This window comes from Hylobates moloch, unplaced genomic scaffold (genome assembly GCF_009828535.3).
Source record: "Hylobates moloch isolate HMO894 unplaced genomic scaffold, HMol_V3 SCAFFOLD_10, whole genome shotgun sequence".
NCBI classification, from domain to species: Eukaryota; Metazoa; Chordata; class Mammalia; order Primates; family Hylobatidae; genus Hylobates; species Hylobates moloch.
The window spans coordinates 57,093,922-57,114,095 of record NW_026652285.1 but is presented as its reverse complement, the minus strand read 5'-3'; the positions used below and the strand labels follow the sequence as shown (position 1 = coordinate 57,114,095).

The following is a 20,174-nucleotide window of genomic DNA, read 5'->3' as shown; positions in this document are numbered from 1 at the left end:
TGAAACCCTGTCCCTACTAAAAATACAAAACTTAGCCGGGCATGGTGGCGGGCACCTATAATCCCAGCTACTCCGGAGGCTGAGGCAGGAGAATTGCTTGAACGCAGGAGGCGGAGGTTGCAGTGAGCCGAGATTGTGCCACTGCATTCCAGCCTGGGCGACAGAGCAAGACTCCGTCTCAAAAAAAAAAAAAAAGCTGCATTTGGGAGGCCGAGGAGGGCGGATCACCTGAGGTCCGGAGTTTGAGACCAGCCTGGCCAACATGGGGAAACCCCATCTCTACTAAAAATACAAAAATTAGTCAGGTGTGGTGGCAGGCACCTATAATCCCAGCTAATTGGGAAGCTGAGGCAGGAGAATCACTTGAACCGGGGAGGTGGAGGTTGCAGTGAGCTGAGATCATGCCACTGCACTCCAGCCTGGGCGACAGGGTGAGATTCTGTCTCAAACAAACAAACAAATTTAAAAGCTCCGAATCCTCCAAAAATACCAAGATTTTCCTGTCGGTAACTAGAGATGAGTACTGATGATTATTTTTAATAGGTGATTTTCAAAGGTGTGAACGTTATCCATGGAGATTTAAGTCTCCAAAAGGAAATAAAAATGCATACCTTTATACTAAAACTTCATCACCAGTCAAATTTGGATCATCACTAAATTGGCTTCTACACCTCTCTCCTAATATAAGGTACTTGTATAAGTTTGCAGTTGTGAGACACTTATTTCCTCATTTTTAATGTCTTCTCAGTAGGGCCACTGATATGGTCACTATTTGACTGACCAGAATGGTTGGCACTGGTGATTGGCTCATAAAGTGCCCTCGATTTAGGGGGCTCAATTATCAAAGGTTTAAATCCTAGCCCAAACCATTGCTGTGATGGGGGTTAATCAATGAACCACTCAGCTTCACTTGCAAAAGCGGGATCACAATAGCCGCTTTTGTCATGACCCAGCCTAGGTGAGATTTAGTACTTAAGTACATTGCCAGGCACACAAGATTAATTTAACAATTTAACACATTTGTTTCCTCATCCATTTCTCCAAACCTTCCAAGTAATCCTAACGTTCGTTCGGCCAAATGGGCCAGGAATTCACTTAAACAAAAACAAAAAACAAAACAAACAAAAAAACACTCCTGGGGCTTGGGGAAGGAGGCACCGCTGCCCCATGTCGCAGTCTGGGGGTGGTTCAGTCCTCAGCACCCAGATCTACGGCCATAATGCTCCTCGAGGCCAAGGAGCCCGGATGCGGAGCGTTGCCGAGGGCGTCTTGCCCAGGCTGCGGGAAAGGAGAGGGGCGGGAGCGGGGTAGGGGCATCGCGACCCAGGCCACGGCGGCGAGTCGCCGTCTTCGAGTCCCACCTGTCCCAAGCGGGGTGAGAAAAGGCACAACATGGCAAAGCCATGCACCTCCCAGGGTGGGCAACTCACGGCCGGTAAACGCCCGACCCTTGGCAGTTTCCAGACCTTTGGAACCGGAAGCGGAGCGTGGGAGCGCGCCCGAGAGGGCGTGAACGGGAGCGCTTTCCCGGAAGTGCTTGCGGCCTCGGCCCAGCGAGCTGCCCCGGGGTTTCTCCAGTTTCCTAATCAGGGCAGCGCCGCGGGAGAGAACTTTTACCTTGGCTGCACTAAGTTTTCAGTTCCACTCCCTGGCAGGGCGGGACCTTGTTTAGGCCCTGTGATCCCGCGGTTCGTAGTAGCGCGAGGCGCAGAGTGGACCTTGACCCGCCTAGGGCGGGAAGAGTTTGGCCCGCCGGGTCCCAAAGGGCAGAATGGACGGGCTCCTAAATCCCAGGGAATCCTCTAAATTCATTGCAGAAAACAGTCGGGATGTGTTTATTGACAGCGGAGGCGTACGGAGGGTGGCAGAGCTGCTGCTGGCTAAGGCGGCGGGGCCAGAGCTGCGCGTGGAGGGGTGGAAAGCTCTTCATGAGCTGAACCCCAGGGCGGCCGACGAGGCCGCAGTCAACTGGGTGTTCGTGACAGACACGCTCAACTTCTCCTTTTGGTCGGAGCAGGACGAGCACAAGTGTGTGGTGAGGTACAGAGGGAGAACATACAGTGGGTACTGGTCCCTGTGCGCCGCCGTCAACAGAGCCCTCGACGAAGGTTGGTGCCATACTCGCCGTCGGACCTAACAGCCTTTGAGGTTTCCATTTACTTAGGGTGTGTGTAGGGGAGTTCCAAGGAGCGGGTTGGGAGATGGAATAATGAAAAGCGAACCTGAAGTTCGTTGCAAGTCCTTATGCTTAAAATGGAAGTATGAAAAGGGGCATATTTTAGTGGGAAATGATGTTAATATTTATCATTGCAGCATAAAAGTTACAGTAGCATAAAAGTCAGTTTTATAAAGAATGCCATTTGAATGACACCTGAAGAACAAAAGGGCCGATGTTATAAAGCAATTTACTCAAAATACATCTGATGTAATACTGCAGTAGTTAGACATGGATGAATAACTACAGATGAACAAGTAGAAAATGAGAGTTTTGCTTTAGATTTTTTAGTTTTCCACTTTTGGTGCATTCCTATAGCATTCATTTGGTTTCATATTAATTCCATGATGTAAAAGCAAGGGTTTAATGCATATGGAAGTATGACATTGGTCCTCTGAATTTTATTTTTTCACTAAAGGGATACCAGTAACTAGTGCCTCGTACTACGCGACAGTGACCCTGGATCAGGTTCGGAATATACTTCGTTCTGACACAGACGTTTCCATGCCTTTAGTAGAAGAGAGGCATCGGATTCTCAATGAAACCGGGAAAATTCTGCTGGAGAAGTTTGGAGGCTCTTTTCTCAACTGCGTCCGAGAAAGTGAGAATAGTGCGCAGAAGTTAATGCACCTGGTGGTTGAAAGTTTTCCTTCTTACAGAGATGTGACTCTGTTTGAGGTGAGTTGCTTCTGTTGGGGATTTTAGAAGTCTTAATCATCTCAGAGTTAACTCTTTTACTTCCAGAACTCATTTTAAGAATAAAAACTTAAATTTTTAAGTGTATTCCTTATGGAAGAAACTAACAAAATCAAGTAGTGTTTCAAAGTCATTTCTTATGTTTTCTTTTTGCTTGTTTGTTTGAGACAGAGTTTTGCTCTTGTTGCGCAGGCTGGAGTGCAATGGCGTGATCTTGGCTCACCGCAACCTCTACCTCCCGGGTTCAAGCGATTCTCCTGCCTCAGCCTCCCGAGTAGCTGGGATTACAGGGATGCGCCACCACGCCCGGCTAATTTTATGTATTTTTAGTAGAGACGGGGTTTCACTATGTTGGCCAGGCTGGTCTCAAACTCCCAACCTCAGGTGATCCGCTCGCCTCAGCCTCCCAAAGTGTTGTGATTACAGGCGTGAACCACCATGCCTGGCGTCATTTCTTTCTTTCTTTTTTCTTTTTTTTTTTTTTTTAGATGGAGTCTCTCTCTGTCACCCAGGCTAGAGTGCAGTGGTGCGATCTTGGCTCACTGCAAACTCCGCCTCCCGGGTTCAGGTGATTCATCTGCTTTAGTCTCCCGACTAGCTGGGATTACAGGCACCCGCCACCGCGCTAGGCTAATTTTTGTATTTTTAGTAGCAACGGGGTTTCACCATGTTGGCCAGGCTGGTCTTGAATTCCTGACCTCTGATCCACCCACCTTGGCCTCCCAAAGTGCTGGGGTTACAGGTGTGAGCCACTGTGCCCGGCCTTTTTTTTTTCTTTCCCTGAGACGGAGTGTTGCTCTGACTCCCAGGCTGGAGTGCAGTGGCACGATCTCAGCTCACTGCAACCTCCACCTCCCGGGTTCAAACGATTCTCCTGCCTCTGCTTCCTGAGTAGCTGGGACTGCAGGCGCATGCTACCACACCCGGCTAATTTTTTTTGTATTTTTAGTAGAGATGGGGTTTCATCTCATTTCTTATGTTTTCTAATCAGTATTTCATTCTTTGCTTCCTTTTCTTTTTTCCTTTTAAAATGTTTCAAACCTAAAAAACATGGAACCCTCCGTGTAATGTTCTCCTTATGGAAAATTAAGTATTTTTAGTACTTCAAGAAGGTTACTTTATTGAATGAAGATCAGAATGTGTACTAACCTCTCCCTAATAAAAAGTATTTCTGGCTGGACTCGGTGGCTCACGCCTGTAATCCCAACACTTTGGGAGGCCTAGGTGGGTGAATCACCTGAGGTCAGGAGCTCAAGACCAGCCTAGCAACATGGTGAAACCCCATCTCTACTAAAAATACAAAAATTAGCTGGGTATGGTTGCACGCACCTGTAGTCCCAGCTACTTAGGAGGCTGAGGCAGGAGAATCACTTGAACCCGAGAGGTGGAGGCTGCAGTGAGCCGAGATTGCACCACTGCACTCCAGCCTAGGCGAGACAGAATTAGACTGTATCTCAAAAAAGTATTTCTTGAAAAGTTCAGTGTACTGTATATATATTTTGTGTTTTCTTTTTCCTACACAGTGTACTTGAACAAATGATCATTTTGTTGGACCCTCACAGGCTGCACCTGGATTTTGTTTTTGTAAAATTCTTTTGGAATCTTTTGAACCTGGGAGGTGGAGGTTGCAGTGAGCCTAGATTACGCCACCGCACTCCAGCCTGGGCGACAGAGCTGGACTCCATCTCAAAAAAATAAAAGAAAAAATAAAAGAAATTGGCTGGGTGTGGTGGCTCACGCCTGTAATCCCAGCACTTTGGGGGGCCAAGGCGGGTAGATCGCAAGGTCAGGAGTTCAAGACCAGCCTGGCCAACGTGGTGAAACCCCGTCTCTACTAAAAATATAAAAATTAGCCGGGTGTAGTGGTGGGTGCCTGTAATCCCAGCTACTCAGGCTGAGGCAGGAGAATCACTTGAACCCAGGAGCTGGAGGTTGCGGTGAGCTGAGATCATGCCACTGCATTCCAGCCTGGATGACAAGAGCAAGACTCTATCTCAAGAAAAAAAAAAAAGAATTCAATTGTATTAGTCTGTTCTCACACTGCTATAAAGAACTGCATTTCATTTATAGCACAGTGCTTTGGTTTTGCTTTGCTGAAAAGTTCAATTTTTTAAAAATGTACTAGAAAGTGGCAGTATCTTGGCTCGCTACAACCTCCACCTCCTGGGTTCAAATGATTCTCCTGCCTCAGTCTCCCAAGTAGCTGGGATTACAGGCATCTGCCACCATGCCCAGCTAATTTTGTATTTTTAGTAGAAACAGGGTTTCACCATGTTGGCCAGGCTGGTCTTGAACTCCTGACCTCAAGTGATCTGCCTGCCTCAGCTTCCCAAAGTGCTGGGATTGCAGGCTTGAGCCACCATGCCCAGCCAATCTGATACTTTCTTTTTTTTTTTTTTTTTTTTTTTTTTTGAGACAGATTCTCTGTCACCCAGGCTGGAGTGCAGTAACACCGTCTCTGCTCACTGCAACCTCTGCCTCCTGGGTTCAAGCAGTTCTCTGCCTCCGAGTAGCTGGGATTACAGGCACCCACTACCACGCACAGCTAATTTTTGTATTTTTTTTTTTTTTTTGAGACGGAGTCTTGCTCTGTCACCCAGGCTGGAGTGCAGTGGCGCCATCTCAGCTCACTGCAAGCTCCACCTCCTGGGTTGATGCCATTCTCCTGCCTCAGCCTCCCTAGTAGCTGGGACTACAGGCGCCCGCCACCACGCCCGGCTAATTTTTTTGTATTTTTAGTAGAGACGGTGTTTCACCGTGTTAGCCAGGATGGTCTTGATCTCCTGACCTGGTGATCCGCCCGCCTCGGCCTCAAAAGTGCTGGGATTACAGGCGTGAGCCACTGCACCCGGCCTAATTTTTGTATTTTTAGTAGAGACAGGGTTTCACCATATTGGCCAGGCTGATCTTGAACTCCTAACCCTGTGATCCACCCACCTTGGCCTCCTAAGGTTCTGGGATTACAGGTGTGAGCCACAGCGCCCGACCTAATCTGTTACATTTTTAAATGAAAATTGATACAGAAACCATTTCTCATGAGTACTTGTTTCTAAAATACAGTTTTACAGAAAAATCCCCAAAATGGGCTAGGCATGGTGGCTCAAGCCCATAATCCCAACACATTGGGTGGCTGAGGTAAGAGGATTGCTTGAGCCCAGGAGTTCGAGACCAGCCTGGACAACACGTGAGACTCCATTTCTACAAAAAATTTAAAAACTAGCCAGGTATGGTGGCGTGCCTGTGGTTCTAGCTACTCAGGAGGCTGAGGCAGGAGGATCGCTTGAGCCCAGGAGGTGGAGGCTGCAGTGAGCTATGATAGTTCCACTTTACTCCAGCCTGGAAGAGCAAGACCTTGTCCTAGAAAAATAAATAAATAAAAATAAACAATTTGCACAAACTAGTTATGTGTTTTTAATGTATACCTATTTACTGAGATTATCATTCATTTTTAGACATGAACAGATTAATAAAGTTAACAATTTTTAATTTAGATAGATTTAGATCAGTGATTTCCCAACCTGGCTGTGCCCCAGAATCACTTAGGAGGCTTAAAATTCGGATATATTTCCAAAACACCACCCTCAAAGAGCCTGATGAATAGGTGAAAGAAGAGCTATTTTTTAAGCTCTTCAAGTTACTCTGATATAGAGTAATGCAGTAACTTTGTAAAAGTTCTAATTAACAAATTGGCTTTCTTATGACTATTACTGTTACTGTGACATACTGATAAATATAAAAAACATAAGCTTTTTGATATTTCAATAGATAACATTTTATTTTTTATTTTTAGTTTTGTTGTTGTTGTTGTTTTTTGAGACAGAGTCTCGCTCTGTCGCCCAGGCTGGAGTGCAATGGCGTGATCTCGGCTCACTGCAACCTCCACCTCCCGAGTTCTAGCGATTCTCCTGCCTCAGCCTCCTGAGTTAGCTGGGATCAGAGGTGCGCACCACCACGCCAGGCTAATTTTTGTATATTAGTAGAGATGGGGTTTTACCATGTTGGCCAGGCTGGTCTCGAACTCCTGACCTCAGGTGATCCACCCACCTTGGCCTCCCAAGGTGTTGGGATTACAGGCATGAGCCACCGTGCCAGCCTTTGTTTTTTTGTTGTTGTTGTTTTTTGTTTTTTTGAGATGGAGTCTTGCTGGGGTGCAATAACACAATCTCGGTTCACTGCAACCTCCGCCTCCCAAGTTGAAGCGATTCTCCCACCTCAGCTCCTGAGTAGCTGGGATTACAGGCACCCGCCATCATGCCTGGTCAATTTTTATATTTTTGTAGAGGCAGGGTTTCACCATGTTGGCCAGGCTGGTCTTGAACTCCTGACTTCAGGTGATCTGCCCACCTCGGCCTCCCAAAGTGCTGGGATTACAGGCGTGAGCCACCGCACTTGGCCTATGTTGTTCTTAACTTTTGTAATCCTTGAACTTTCTATTTATTCATGATAAAATTATGGAATAATTTTTTCAAAAAACTTAACTGTCCAGGTGCGATGGCTCTTGCCTGTAATCCTAGAACCTTGGGAGGCCAAGGTGGGTGGATCACTTGAGCCCAGGAGTTCAAGACCAGCCTGGGCAACATGGGGAAACCTCATCTCTGCAAAATAACAAGAAAACTAACTGGCCTTGGTGGTGAACACCTATAGTCCCAGCTATTCAGGAGGCTGAGATGGGAGGATTGCTTGAGCCCAAGGAAGTCAAGGCAGCAGTGAGCTGTGATTGAGCCACTGAATTGAGCCACAGCCTGGGCAGTAGTGAGGCCTTGTCTAAAGAAAAAAAAAAAAAAAAGAAAAAGAAAAGAAAAGAAAAAAATTAACTCATGGTCATAGAGCTTTTTATTGACAATTATTTTATAAAGGTATGATTTAGAAAATATTTAAATCACAAAACAATATCATGAAACATGTAAGCAATTGTTATTTGGAGATTTACCAGTAGTTTTAGTGATACCAGTTAATATTTTAGAGATCCAGAATTTGATTACGAAAATCATTTGATTTCTAAAACCATAATGAGCTTACCAAGAAAATGTTTCATAGATGGCCGGGTGTGGTGGCTCATACCTGTAATCCTTGCACTTTGGGAGGCTGAGGCAGGTGGATCACAAGGTCAGGAGTTTGAGACCAGCCTGGCACACGTGGTGAAACCCCGTCTCTACTAAAAATACAAAAATTAGCTGGGCGTGGTGGCGCCCGCCTGTAATCCCAGCTACTCGGGAGGCTAAGGCAGGAGAATGGCCTGAACCCAGGAGGCAGAGGTTGCAGTGAGCCAAGATTGCACCATTGTACTCCAGCCTGGGCAACAGAGCAAGACTCCATCTCCAAAAAAAAAATAGGAAAATGTATTACAGATTACTTGAATTTATTTTTGATTCCTCCCTGAAATCTTTTTGTCCTTTTTTATTTTAATATATTATTATATCTATTATAATCTATTCTTTATATATACTAGTCTGCTACCATGGAAACAGCAGTGACATGATAATTTACGTGTTTTCTTAGATGCTAGCACTGATTTTGTTATTTTTATTTTTTGTTTTTTTCCATGTGGGTTGTTAACGTAAGTTTGATTCCTAGTTTTTTCCATTTTGCTCTATGAATCTTGTTAAAAATAGCAGATAATGGCTTCTATCTATTATAATAAACTTGATAGTGTAGTAATTGTGTTTAATAGACATTTTTATAAGTTAAGTCTTATGTCTTGCTGGTTGGTTTTTTTTTTTTTCCCCCTTGAGACAGAGTTTCACTCTCGTTGCTGAGGCTGGAGTGCAATGGTGTGATCTCGGCTCATCACAACTTCCACCTCCCGGGTTCAAGTGATTCTCCTGCCTCAGCCTCCCGAGTAGCTGGGATTACAGGCATGTGCCACCATGCCCGGCTAATTTTGTATTTTTTTTAGTAGAGACGGCGTTTCTCCATGTTGGTCAGGCTGGTTTCAAACTCCCAACCTCAGGTGATCCGCCCGCCTTGGCCTCCCAAAGTGCTGGGATTGCAGGCATGAGCCACTGCACCCAGCCATGTCTTGTGTTGTTTTATAAACTAGACTTGAACTAGAAACCTGGTTGCCATATATAAATCCAGTTTATGTAGAGGAACAATTGCCAAGTTGTCATATTTAGATAGCTTTAGGAATATAGGGTGATAGCATAATGTAGGAATGTTTTAAATTGTGATTTGTTCCTTCAGCCCCTTAATTTAATTTAGAGACATTACACCATGTCAGACAATGAGAATGTATATTTGCTCTGGAAAACAAATTCTGACTTTCTTAAATGTAGCTTTAGAAGTTTTAATTTACTTAGTATAATAAAAATAGGTCTGGATCTGTTATAATAGGCATATCTTAAGGTTAAGCAATATTAGGTTATTTCTTGTTATGACAGTATCATTGGTGTTTTCTTAGTAAATAAAAGAATCTGTAGTGTCATCTTAAGGAATTTTTGTATAGAGCCTTTCCTTAAACTTTTAATCACGTATTTATTTGTTTATGTCATTTACAAGTTAAAATATTCTCCTCCAAGGTGGTCAGCATATATTTTGGGAGCTAGTAATATTGATAAACAAACATTTATAAAACATTATTTAAGGTTATTACTGTTGGTATTAGGACTAATAGTCGATTGTAATTATCTATGTTTTTCCATAATCTAGGCTGATTTGCATTTGTAGATTTACAGAGTGTTTTTGGGGGGTTGTTTTTTGAGATAGAGTCTCAGTCAGTTGCCCAGGCTGGAGTTCAGTGATGTGATCACAGCTCACTGCAGCCTCTACCTCAAGCAAATCCCCTGCCTCAGCCTGGTGAGTAGCTGAGACTACAGGCACGTGCCACCACGCCTAGCTAATTAAAAAAAAAAAAAAATTTGTAGGCCTGGCATGGTGGCTCATGCCTGTAATCCCAGCACTTTGAGAGGCCAAGGCAGGCGGATCACCTGAGGTCAGGAGTTTGAGACCAGTCTGGCCAACATGGTGAAACCCCATCTCTACTAAAATATGAAAATTAGCCAGGTGTGGTGGTTGTAGAGACGGGGTTTCGCCGTGTTTTGTAGAGATGGAGTTTCATCGTTTTCCAGGCTGGTTTTGAACTTCTGGCTTCAAACAATCCTCTGGCTTTGGCCTCCCAAATTGATGAGATTACAAGTGTAAGCCACCACACTTAGCTAGAATTTTTTAGTTAAATTATAACCCACTAATGCTCGGTTAAATTTGTCTTTTCTATGTATAAATATAATTGGCTATTTTATTTTCACATTTGGACTTACATATCAACTTTGAGCATTTCCAAAATTGGTAAATATGATCATTTTCTAGCTGTTGATCAATTAATATCTTTATAAAATAAGTTAATCATATTATCTGAAAGGAAACAGTTAAAAATGAATGTTGTGGTTCTCTTCAGACCTGAGTTTATGGATGATTATTCTTTATATGTTGCTGTATTTTTTTTTTTTTTTGACAGAGCCTTGTGTTGCCCAGGCTGGAGTGCAGTGGTGCGATCTCGGCTCACTGCAACCTCCGCCACTCAAGTTCAAGCGATTCTTCTACCTCACCCTCCTGAGTAGCTGGGACTACAGGCAATCGCCACCACACCCAGCTAATTTTTGTATTTTTAGTACAGACAGGGTATTACCATATTGGCCAGGCTGGTCTCGAACTCCTGACCTCGTGATCCTCCTGCCTCAGCCTCCCAAAGTGCTGGGATTACAGGTGTGAGCCACCATGCCCGGCCTATACTTGGCTGTATATTATACAATTAATGTGAATTATATTGCAATCAGAAAAACAGACATGTGTTTTAAGAAACTTTCAAAAGGAATGCTATCTACACATTTAAAATAATAAGCCCTTGGGCCGGGCACGGTGGCTTACGCCTGTAATCTCAGCACTTTGGGAGGCCGAGGCGGGTGGATCACAAGATCAGGAGATCGAGACCATCCCGGCTAACACAGTGAAACCCCGTCTCTACTAAAAAAATACAAAAAATTAGCCGGGCGTGGTGACGGCGCCCGTAGTCCCAGCTACTCGGGAGGCTGAGGCAGGAGAATGGTGTGAACCCGGGAGGTGAAGCTTGCAGTGAGCCGAGATTGCGCCACTGCACTCCAGCCTGGGCGACAGAGCAAGACTCCATCTCAAAAAATAATAATAATAATAATAAGCCCTAGGATTATATTGCAGAAATCTGTATATGAAGTAATGCCATTGAAAAAGAAGAGTAAGTAGTATCAAGATTACATAAATTGTATTTTATGTGCCTTGAAAAATGGGAAGTGAGTTTGGAGTGACAGAAAATTTAATGTTTATTAAATCCTTTTGTTTCCTGTAAAAGATCTATGAATTCTTTTTTTTTTTTTTTTAGACAGGGTCTCCCTCTGTCACCCAGCCTGGAGTGCAGTGGTGTGATCATGGTTCACTGCAGCCTTGACCTCCGAGGCTCATGCGCCCTGCCATCTCACCTCCTGAGTATCTGGGACCATAGATATGTGCCACCACGCCTGGCTAATTTTTTGTTTTTTTGTAGAGATGGAGTTATACCATGTTTCACAGGCTGGTCTTGAACTCCTGGGCTCAAGCAATCTGCCCACCTCAGCTTCCCAAAGTGCTGGGATTATGGGCGGGAGCCATGGTGCCCAGCCAATCTATAAATTCTTACCAACAAAGTAAGATTATTCTGCCTTTTAAAAAATGTTTCAACCTGCACCTTTAAAAAATAGCATATATAAAGCTTTCAGATACTCAAATAACGTTTATATTCTCTTCATTCATCAGGGGAAAAGAGTTTCTTTTTACAAACGAGCCCAAATCCTTGTAGCAGATACGTGGAGTGTATTGGAAGGAAAAGGAGACGGCTGCTTCAAGGACATCTCCAGTATCACCATGTTTGCTGATTATAGATTACCTCAGGTTCTTGCTCATCTTGGAGCCCTGAAATACTCTGATGACCTACTGAAGAAGCTTCTCAAAGGTTTGCAACTTTAAGTCATTCTTTGTTATACTAAATTGTTGGATCTTGGTTTAGTTTCTTTTACAAAAGGTCTCCTTTGCTTTAAAAAAAAAGTACTATTTATTGTTCATAGTATATGTAAGGGAAAATGCAAAGACAAAATGTAGAGAAAATGATTTTTTTGTTTACACTGTGAAATGTGGATATTGTAGAAAATTGTGCTATTTGAACATTATAATTTCATAGCCTGATGAAACCTAAATTTATGTTACATGAAAGTATGTAACACTGACAGTTCATCAGGTATAGTATTTGAAGAGTGTTAAGCTGAAGAGCACACTACATGGTGATATGAAGGTAGGCTGAAAGATAGGTAATATGAATTGGCTTTTGAGTGAAGAGACTCCAAGGTCTGCACTGGGATATCTTGCACAAGTCACTCACTTCCCTAGGCTTATTCGCCATTATTGGATATGATTATTGATATCAAGACTAGGAGCCTTATAAGCTAAGCTTATAAGCTTAGGTAAATTGGGTTGAAAAGTTTGTGTGAAAATTAGCTTATAACATTTGCTTGTATGAAGAAAATTATTATATGATTTTCATGTTAATTTCTCTTTTAGGTGCAAAATTTTCTGTGACTTTTTTCTTTATTTTATTTTATTTAAAAAATATGTTGCCCAGGCTGGTCTTGAAATCCTGGGCTTAAGCAGTCTTCTTACTTCAGCCTTCCAAAGTGCTGGGATTACAGGTGTGAGCCACTGCACCTGGCCTCTTTATGTTTTTCTTGTTTGTTTTTTGTTTTTTTGTTTTTGTTTTTTTTTTTTTGAGACAGAGTCTCGCTCTGTTGCCCAGGCTAGAGTGCAGTGGCACGATATTGGCTCACTGCAAGCTCCGCCTCCCAGGTTCAGGCCATTCTCCTGCCTCAGCCTCCTGAGTAGCTGGGACTATGGGCGCTGTCACCACGCCCAGCTAATTTTTTGTATTTTTAGCAGAAACGGGGTTTCACCATGTTAGCCAGGATGGTCTCGATCTCCTGACCTTGTGATCCACCCACCTCGGCCTCCCAAAGTGCTGGGATTACAGGCATGAGCCACTGCCCCGGCCTTATGTATTTTTTAAAAGAAGTAGATTCTATGATTGAATAATTTCATCTTGTGAAATAGATTTGAATCCCCCAGATCAGAATAACACAGAATATAAAGGTACCATTATTCCCATGGTTGGCTGTACTGGGTTTTTATGCTGCCATGGGCAATCTGTTTTGTCTTCCATTTCCTCATTTGAAAAAGAACATGCTATTTTTTGTCATCATGCCCATGTCAAGGGTCACTAATTGTTGGATACCTTCAAAAGGGACAACATTTAGCAATCAGGGCTTATTTTTCATACAGCCATATTAAGCTGCTTTTTTTTTTGTTTTGTACACACTGTTCATTCCTGTCTCTGAGTATTCTCTTACATGGTTTCCATTGTCCAAATTTTCTTTCTTTTTTTTTTTTTTTGAGACGCTCTGTTGCCCAAGCTGGAGTGTGGTGGCATGATCTCGGCTCACCAGAACCTCCGCCTCCCAGGTTCAAGCCATTCTCCTGCCTCAGCCTCCTGAGTAGTTGGGATTACAGGCGCATGCCACAATGCCTGGCTAATTTTTGTATTTTGAGTAGAGACGGGGTTTCACCACGTTGGTCATGCTGGTGTTGAACTCCTGACCTCATGATCCACCCTCCTCAGCCTCCCAAAGTGCTGGGATTACAGGCATGAGCCACCGCGCCCAGCTTGTTTTTTTCAATTCAAATCCTATACATCCACAGAGGCTTCACTCAAATGCTGTCCTCGCTTATAGTGATTTGTCCATCTCCTTCTCAGTTTTTATGGCACTTAATTGTCTCTGCTACTGTGAGAAAAACCCTAGTGAGAAGGGATCATCCAGCATAGTTGTACAGAGATGTCAGAATTTTCTTCTGTCATCCATTTCAAGTCCAGAGGCTCTTTTCCAATATTCATTGGCAGTCATTACTGCCTCCATTTATGCCTTGCTTCTAAAAGGGTACTCTCCTATCGGTAGCTAGTTTGATACAGGGTGGACAAATTCTTTTGCCACTTAGTGCCTTTAAGTAAAATTTGGATTTTGTTTTCCAAAAGGTATTTTACTGCAAAACTAGACCAAAAATAAACTGTAAATGTAATGTAACAGACATAAGTATAGTGTACTCATTTTTAAAAACTACCTTAAGTGAAATCTAGGACCAGCTTAGTTTGACTAGGTGAGGTAGGACCTTCCTTAACTGGCTTCCAATGGTACTTCCAAACTTGAGGATTTGCTACACTTATATTCCTTCCCTTCTGCCCTCATCTGGGTATCTCAGGGACAGCCCTTGGAAGTGCCACTTAGATTTCTGTCCACTGTCTTTAACCCATCTCTTCACCAAAGACATAGTACTTGGCCAATTATAAAGACTAACAATGCAATTTAACTAAATTTAGCTTTTCACTGTGATTCCAGGACCAGTTTTTAGACCAAATACCTGGGCCATATTACCTTCCCTGACTAATCTATGTCAGTCCACTTAAATGTCTTTTTCTGTCTGAAGTCCATGTTCTATCCCATAATGTAAGTTGCTGCATTAGTTATTACATTAGTTTCCTAGGGCTAACATAACAAATTACCACAAACTAGATGGCTTCAAGCAACCAAAATGTATTGTGTCACAGTTCTGGAGGCTGGAAGTCTGAAATCAAGATGTTGGCAGGACCATCCTTCCTCCAAAGGCTCTTGGGAAAAATTCTTCCTTGCCTCTTTCCAGTACCTTGTGGCTCCAGCAGTCCTTGGCATTCCTTGGTTTGTAGCTGCATCACACCAATCATGGCCTTCTTATCCTTGTGTCTCCTGTCTCTTTGTATCCTCTTTTCTTCTTTTTTTTTTTTTTTTTTGAGACGGAGTTTTGTTCTTGTCGCCCATTGCAATGGCACCATCTCAGCTCACTGCAACCTCCTTCTCCCGGGTTCAGGTGATTCTCCTGCCTCAGCCTCCTGAATAGCTGGGATTACAGGTGCCCAGCACCACGCCTGGCTAATTTTTGTATTTTTAGTAGAGACAAGGTTTTACCATGTTGGCCAGGCTGCTCTTGAATTCCTAACCTCAGGTGATCCACCCGCCTTGGCCTCCCAAAGTGCTGGGATTACAGGCATGAGCCACCGCACCCGACCTATATCCTCTTCTTTTCTTGCTTGCTTTCTTTTTTGTTTAGAAACAGGGTCTTACTCTGTCACCAAGGCTGGAGTGCAGTGGCATGATCATAACTCACTGCAGCTTCAAACTCCTGGGCTTAAGCGATCTTCCCTTCTCAGCCCCAGCCTCCTGAGTAGCTGGGGCTACTAGAGGTGCATACTACCATGCCTGGCTACTTTTTCCATTTTTTGTAGAGAAGGGGTCTCACCTTTCCTTCATTGGATTTAAGGTTGATCCTAATCCAGTATGACCTCATCTTCACCTGATTACATCTGCAAAGTCCCTATTTCCAAACAAAGTCAAATTCACAGGTACCAGGTGTTATGACTTGAATGTATCTTTTTATGAGCCACAGTTCAACCCACTACTATCTATTGCTGTGTAACAGATTACGCTAAAATTTAGTGGTTAAAACAACAGACATTTATGATCCTGGGTCAGGAACCTGAGTGCTGCTTAACTGGGTACCTCTGCCTCAAGGTTACAGTCCAGCCGCCAAGTGGAGCAGTGTCTTACCTGATAGCTCTACTCGGGTGGGAGTGTCTGCCTCCATAGCCACTCTGTTGGTTGATTTGGCAGTTTTAGCAAGTTGATAGTCAAATTTGGAGGAAGTGATTAACAGCAAAACTGAAGAGGAAGGTATGGGCTTCTATGCTAGCACCTGGGGCAAAGTAAGGAAATGGAGGAACCTGGTTAATCACTGTTTCCCCACCTGTTCCACTGACCAGTGCCTAAGCCCATGGGAGAGTTGGATGGAAGGGGCATAAGTAACACTACTTAAGGTCACAAGATATCCTGGGTACTGTGAGACTTTGTGCATGGGTGCAGTTTGGTGGCCAGAGGCCAAATACAGCTTGCAGTTGTGTTATGTTTGGCCTGAAAAATGGCCTGGCAATTTTTAAGTTAGTTTCCAACACTTGAAAATTAGAAGATTTCACATAAAAATCAAACTTCCTGACTTCTCTCATAAGAAAAATATGGAAACACACAGTACCTTTGCATAGGACTATGTACACTACCTAGCTCACTACAGTTTGCATCTGACTGCTGCTTATAGACATGGGTCCATGAGTCCTACTCTAGTCTCAGTGGCAAGACACAGCCAGTGCCTACCTTGCAGGATCAGATATTCTCAAAATAAATATTTATTTATTTTGGAGATACGGTTGGCTCTGTTGCCTAGACTGCAGTGCAATGGCGTGATCTCGGCTCACTGCAACCTCTGTCTTCTGGACTCAAGCGACCCTCCCACCTCAACCTCCCGAGTAGCTGGGACTACAGGCAATACCACCATGCTGGGACTACTACTCCCGAGTAGCTGGGACTACTACTCCCGAGTAGCTGGGACTACAGGCACATACCACCATGCCTGGCTAATTTTTGTATTTTTTGTAGAGACAGGGTTTTGTCATGTTGCCCAGGATGATCTTGAACTCCTGAGCTCAAGTAATCCTCCCACCTCAGCCTCCCAAATTGCTAGCATTACAGATGTGAGGCACTGCACCTAGCCTACAATAATTTTATTTCTGGTATCAAACCCAATTTTAAATTCCATCTTTTTAATAACTAGCAGTCATAGTTTTAAATTTATGGTCACCACTTACTCATTTATCAAATATTTATTGGGGAGCTAGTATGTGCAAGGTGCTATGCTAGCTCCTGGGAATATTGAGACAAGCCAGATATGGCCCTTGTCTTTGTGGAATTTAACTTGTAATTTAAAATCAGTGTGTAAGTTACGAGATTAATTTCTTGGCCGGGCGCGGTGGCTCACGCTTGTAATCCCAGCACTTTGGGAGGTCGAGGCGGGCAGATCACGAGGTCAGGAGATCGAGACCGCAGTGAAACCTCGTCTCTACTAAAAAAAAATACAAAAAAAATTAGCCGGGCGTGGTGGCGGGCGCCTGTAGTCCCAGCTACTCGGAGAGGCTGAGGCAGGAGAATGGCGTGAACCCGGGAGGCAGAGCTTGCAGTGAGCCGAGATTGCGCCACTGCACTCCAGCCTGGGCGACAGAGCGAGACTCCGTCTCAAGGAAAAAAAAAAAATCAGTGTGTAAGTTTTGAAATGATTTAAATTACCAAAAAGTCTGAGATTTACAGTTTTAAAATGAGTACCATTTAAATACTCTGTTTTGTTGTACAGGAAAGTTCTGAGTAGGTTTTGTATCATTGACTATTAATTTTTCTTACTGCTTTTCCCCCTTGCAGGAGAAATGCTCTCATATGGAGACAGGCAAGAGGTGGAAATCAGAGGGTGCTCGCTTTGGTGTGTTGAGCTGATCCGGGATTGTCTTCTGGAGCTTATTGAACAAAAGGGTGAAAAACCTAATGGAGAGATCAATTCCATTCTTCTGGATTATTACTTATGGGACTATGCCCGTGACCATAGGGAAGATATGAAAGGAATTCCGTTTCATCGCATACGTTGCATATATTATTGACCTCAAGTGTAAACTGATCCAAAGAAAACCCCCTGCGTTTTATATCATATCATCTGTACAGTTTTGCTTTGATATTTAGAGAACATGATCAAGGTTATAGGAAATTGATTACCCATTCTCACTTTGAAAAATACTTCCTAGGCCAGGCACAGTGGCTTATGCCTGTAATCCCAGCACTGTGGGAGGCTGAGGCAGGTGGATCACCTGAGGTCAGGAGTTTGAGACCGCCTGGCCAACATGGTGAAACGCCATCTCTACTAAAAATACAAAATTAGCTGGGTGTGGTGGCACGTGCCTGTAATCCCAGTTACTTGGGAGGCTGAGGCAAGAGAATCTCTTGAACTCAGGAGGTGGAGGTTGCAGTGAGGCGAGATTAGGCCATTGCACTCCAGCCTCAGCAACAAGAGCAAAACTTTGTCTCAAAAAAAAAAAAAAACAAAAAACTTCCTAGGCCAGATGTGGCTCATATGTATAATCTTAGCACTTTGGGAGGTCAAGGCAGGAAGATTGCTTGAGGCAAGGAGTTCAAGACCAGCCTAGGCAACATAGGGAGACCCCCATCTCTACAAAAATTTAAAAATTAGCCTAGCGTGGTGGCACGCTCTGTAATCCTAAATACGCGGTAGGCTGAGGCTGAGGAGGGTGGATTGCTAGAGCCCAGGGGTTTGAGGCTGCAGTGAGCCACAGTCATGCCACTGCATTCTACCCTGGGCAACAGTTGGAGACCTTGTCTCAAAAAAAAAATTCCTGACATCACTATGTATTCCCAACTTTATCATTTTTCTGCCTGTTTAGTTTTGATTTATGTTTTTTTTTTTTTTTTTCCTGTGGACATGTAGTTGACAGAAATAGTGAAGGAACTTTAATATTTTATTTAAATTTCCTAAAACTAATCATGCCTTATGTGACTAATCTTCAGTGATAATATTTCATCTATTGATATATTTTCTTGAGGTGTGTAGTTTTCAGTATACCTTAATCATTTGGTATAAAAAAGAGAGGTTTTTGATATATGAATGCTGTTCTTGTAAAAATCAATCTTGACACTTTATTTTAAACTTTTTATTGGTAATGATAGTGGGTTTTGTACATCATGATTGTCAATTTAGGATATCTGTCTAATTTGTTTTTTCAGAGTAACTATATTGGAATTGAATAAAAATATTCAAAATTTTTCTTAAACCTGGAATGGATTATTATTTCATTAAAATAGAATTTACCATATATAATTTTAAAAGGTTTACTGTAAGTTAGATTATTTACTTTCTGCTGCGGAACTCTCATTACCTGTCCAGTACTCATTTCCAACCACCCCCGCCACGTTCCTTCTAACAGAATCTTGATTTTGTTAGGTATCTACCTTGTCTGCTTGCTGTGACTTCAGAAGTCAGAAAAAGATGCCCTGTTCCCAAGCACTTTACTGCCATCTGCTGGAAATTTGTTATAATAACCTTACAAATGACTGTGAGTGAGGCCTCCTGGAGTTGTGCAGTACACAACTTGCACAGCCATAGTAGTGGTCCTGTGTCTATCCCTGTTCTGTGTGACTCAGGGGATGGTGATCCCATCCCCAGTTCTGGAGGTCGATCTTGTATGAATGGTTTACTATTCCTGGTCACTTTACTCTCCTTGCCTGTGATTGCTTTGATAATGGGTATATAATCTAGTTCTGGACAGTGATACTGGATGACAAGTCTGCTGGGAAGCTTCTAGAAAAGGATTCTTCACTTTTAAGAAAGAGATATAGGACAAAGGTCCCTTTTCTTCCTCTCAGCAATGCTTTTAGCATGATACCTGCTATCATGCAGGTAGCCATTTTGTGGAGCTAGAGCCCAGCTATACTTTTCATGCCTGAGCCCATCCTATCCATGGACTTCATACTTGAGATAATAAACACATTACCTTATTATTTCCAGCATCTTGAATTAGTTTTCTGTAACTTGTACCAGAAAGCATCATAACAGTTTCCAGTGTAATCTCTGGGCCTCTGCTCCTGCCACCCTTCCGGCACTTCTCCCTGTCTTCCCTTCCCCCTTTCCCTCTTCTCCTCCCCTTTGCTTCTCTGCCCTCCTCCTTCTTCTTCCCTTCTTTCCCCTCCCCCCTCCTTTTCCTCTCCTTCTCCACTCTCTTTTTTTTAATTTTTAATTTTTTATTTTTTTAGAGATGGTCTCACTGTCACCCAGGCTGGAATACAGTCGTGGGATCATACCTCACTGTAACCTTGAACTCCTGGGCTCAAGCAATCCTCCGAAAGTGCTGAGACCACAGGCACATGCCACTATATCTGGCTAATTTAAATTTTTTGTAGAGACGGGGTCTCACTATGTTGCTCAGGTTGGTCTCAAACTCCTAGGCTCAAGCAATCCTCCTGCCACTGGCCTTCCAAAGCACTGCGTTTACAGCTGTGAGCCATGGTTTCCCAGACCCAGCTGCCTTTTCTCTTCTGCCACTGAGCATAACCTGGAATCAGTCCTGGATGCCTGCATTCTAATCTAGGCAGCAGGATTGAAGAAGCAATAAAGAAGAGTAGAAAGAAAGGGTTGAAGCCGGTGCAGTGGCTCGCTCCTATGGTCCCAGCCACTGGGTGGTGGGGAGGAACTGAGGTAGGAGGATCCCTTGAACCTAGGAGTTCATGTCCAGCCTGGGCACTGTAGTGAG

At 43.5% G+C, this 20,174-nt stretch overlaps 1 protein-coding gene across 1 annotated transcript; it reads left to right on the top strand.

The window, feature by feature from the left end:
• The first annotated feature begins 1,529 nt into the window (after positions 1–1,529).
• On the top strand, positions 1,530–18,698 carry QNG1 (Q-nucleotide N-glycosylase 1). Its single transcript, XM_032164387.1, has 4 exons — positions 1,530–2,108; positions 2,634–2,893; positions 11,672–11,867; positions 17,284–18,698. Exons 1-4 carry the CDS (start codon positions 1,772–1,774, stop codon positions 17,514–17,516), a joined length of 1,026 nt encoding a protein of 341 aa, XP_032020278.1. The 5' UTR covers positions 1,530–1,771; the 3' UTR covers positions 17,517–18,698.
• Positions 18,699–20,174: the final 1,476 nt, after the last annotated feature.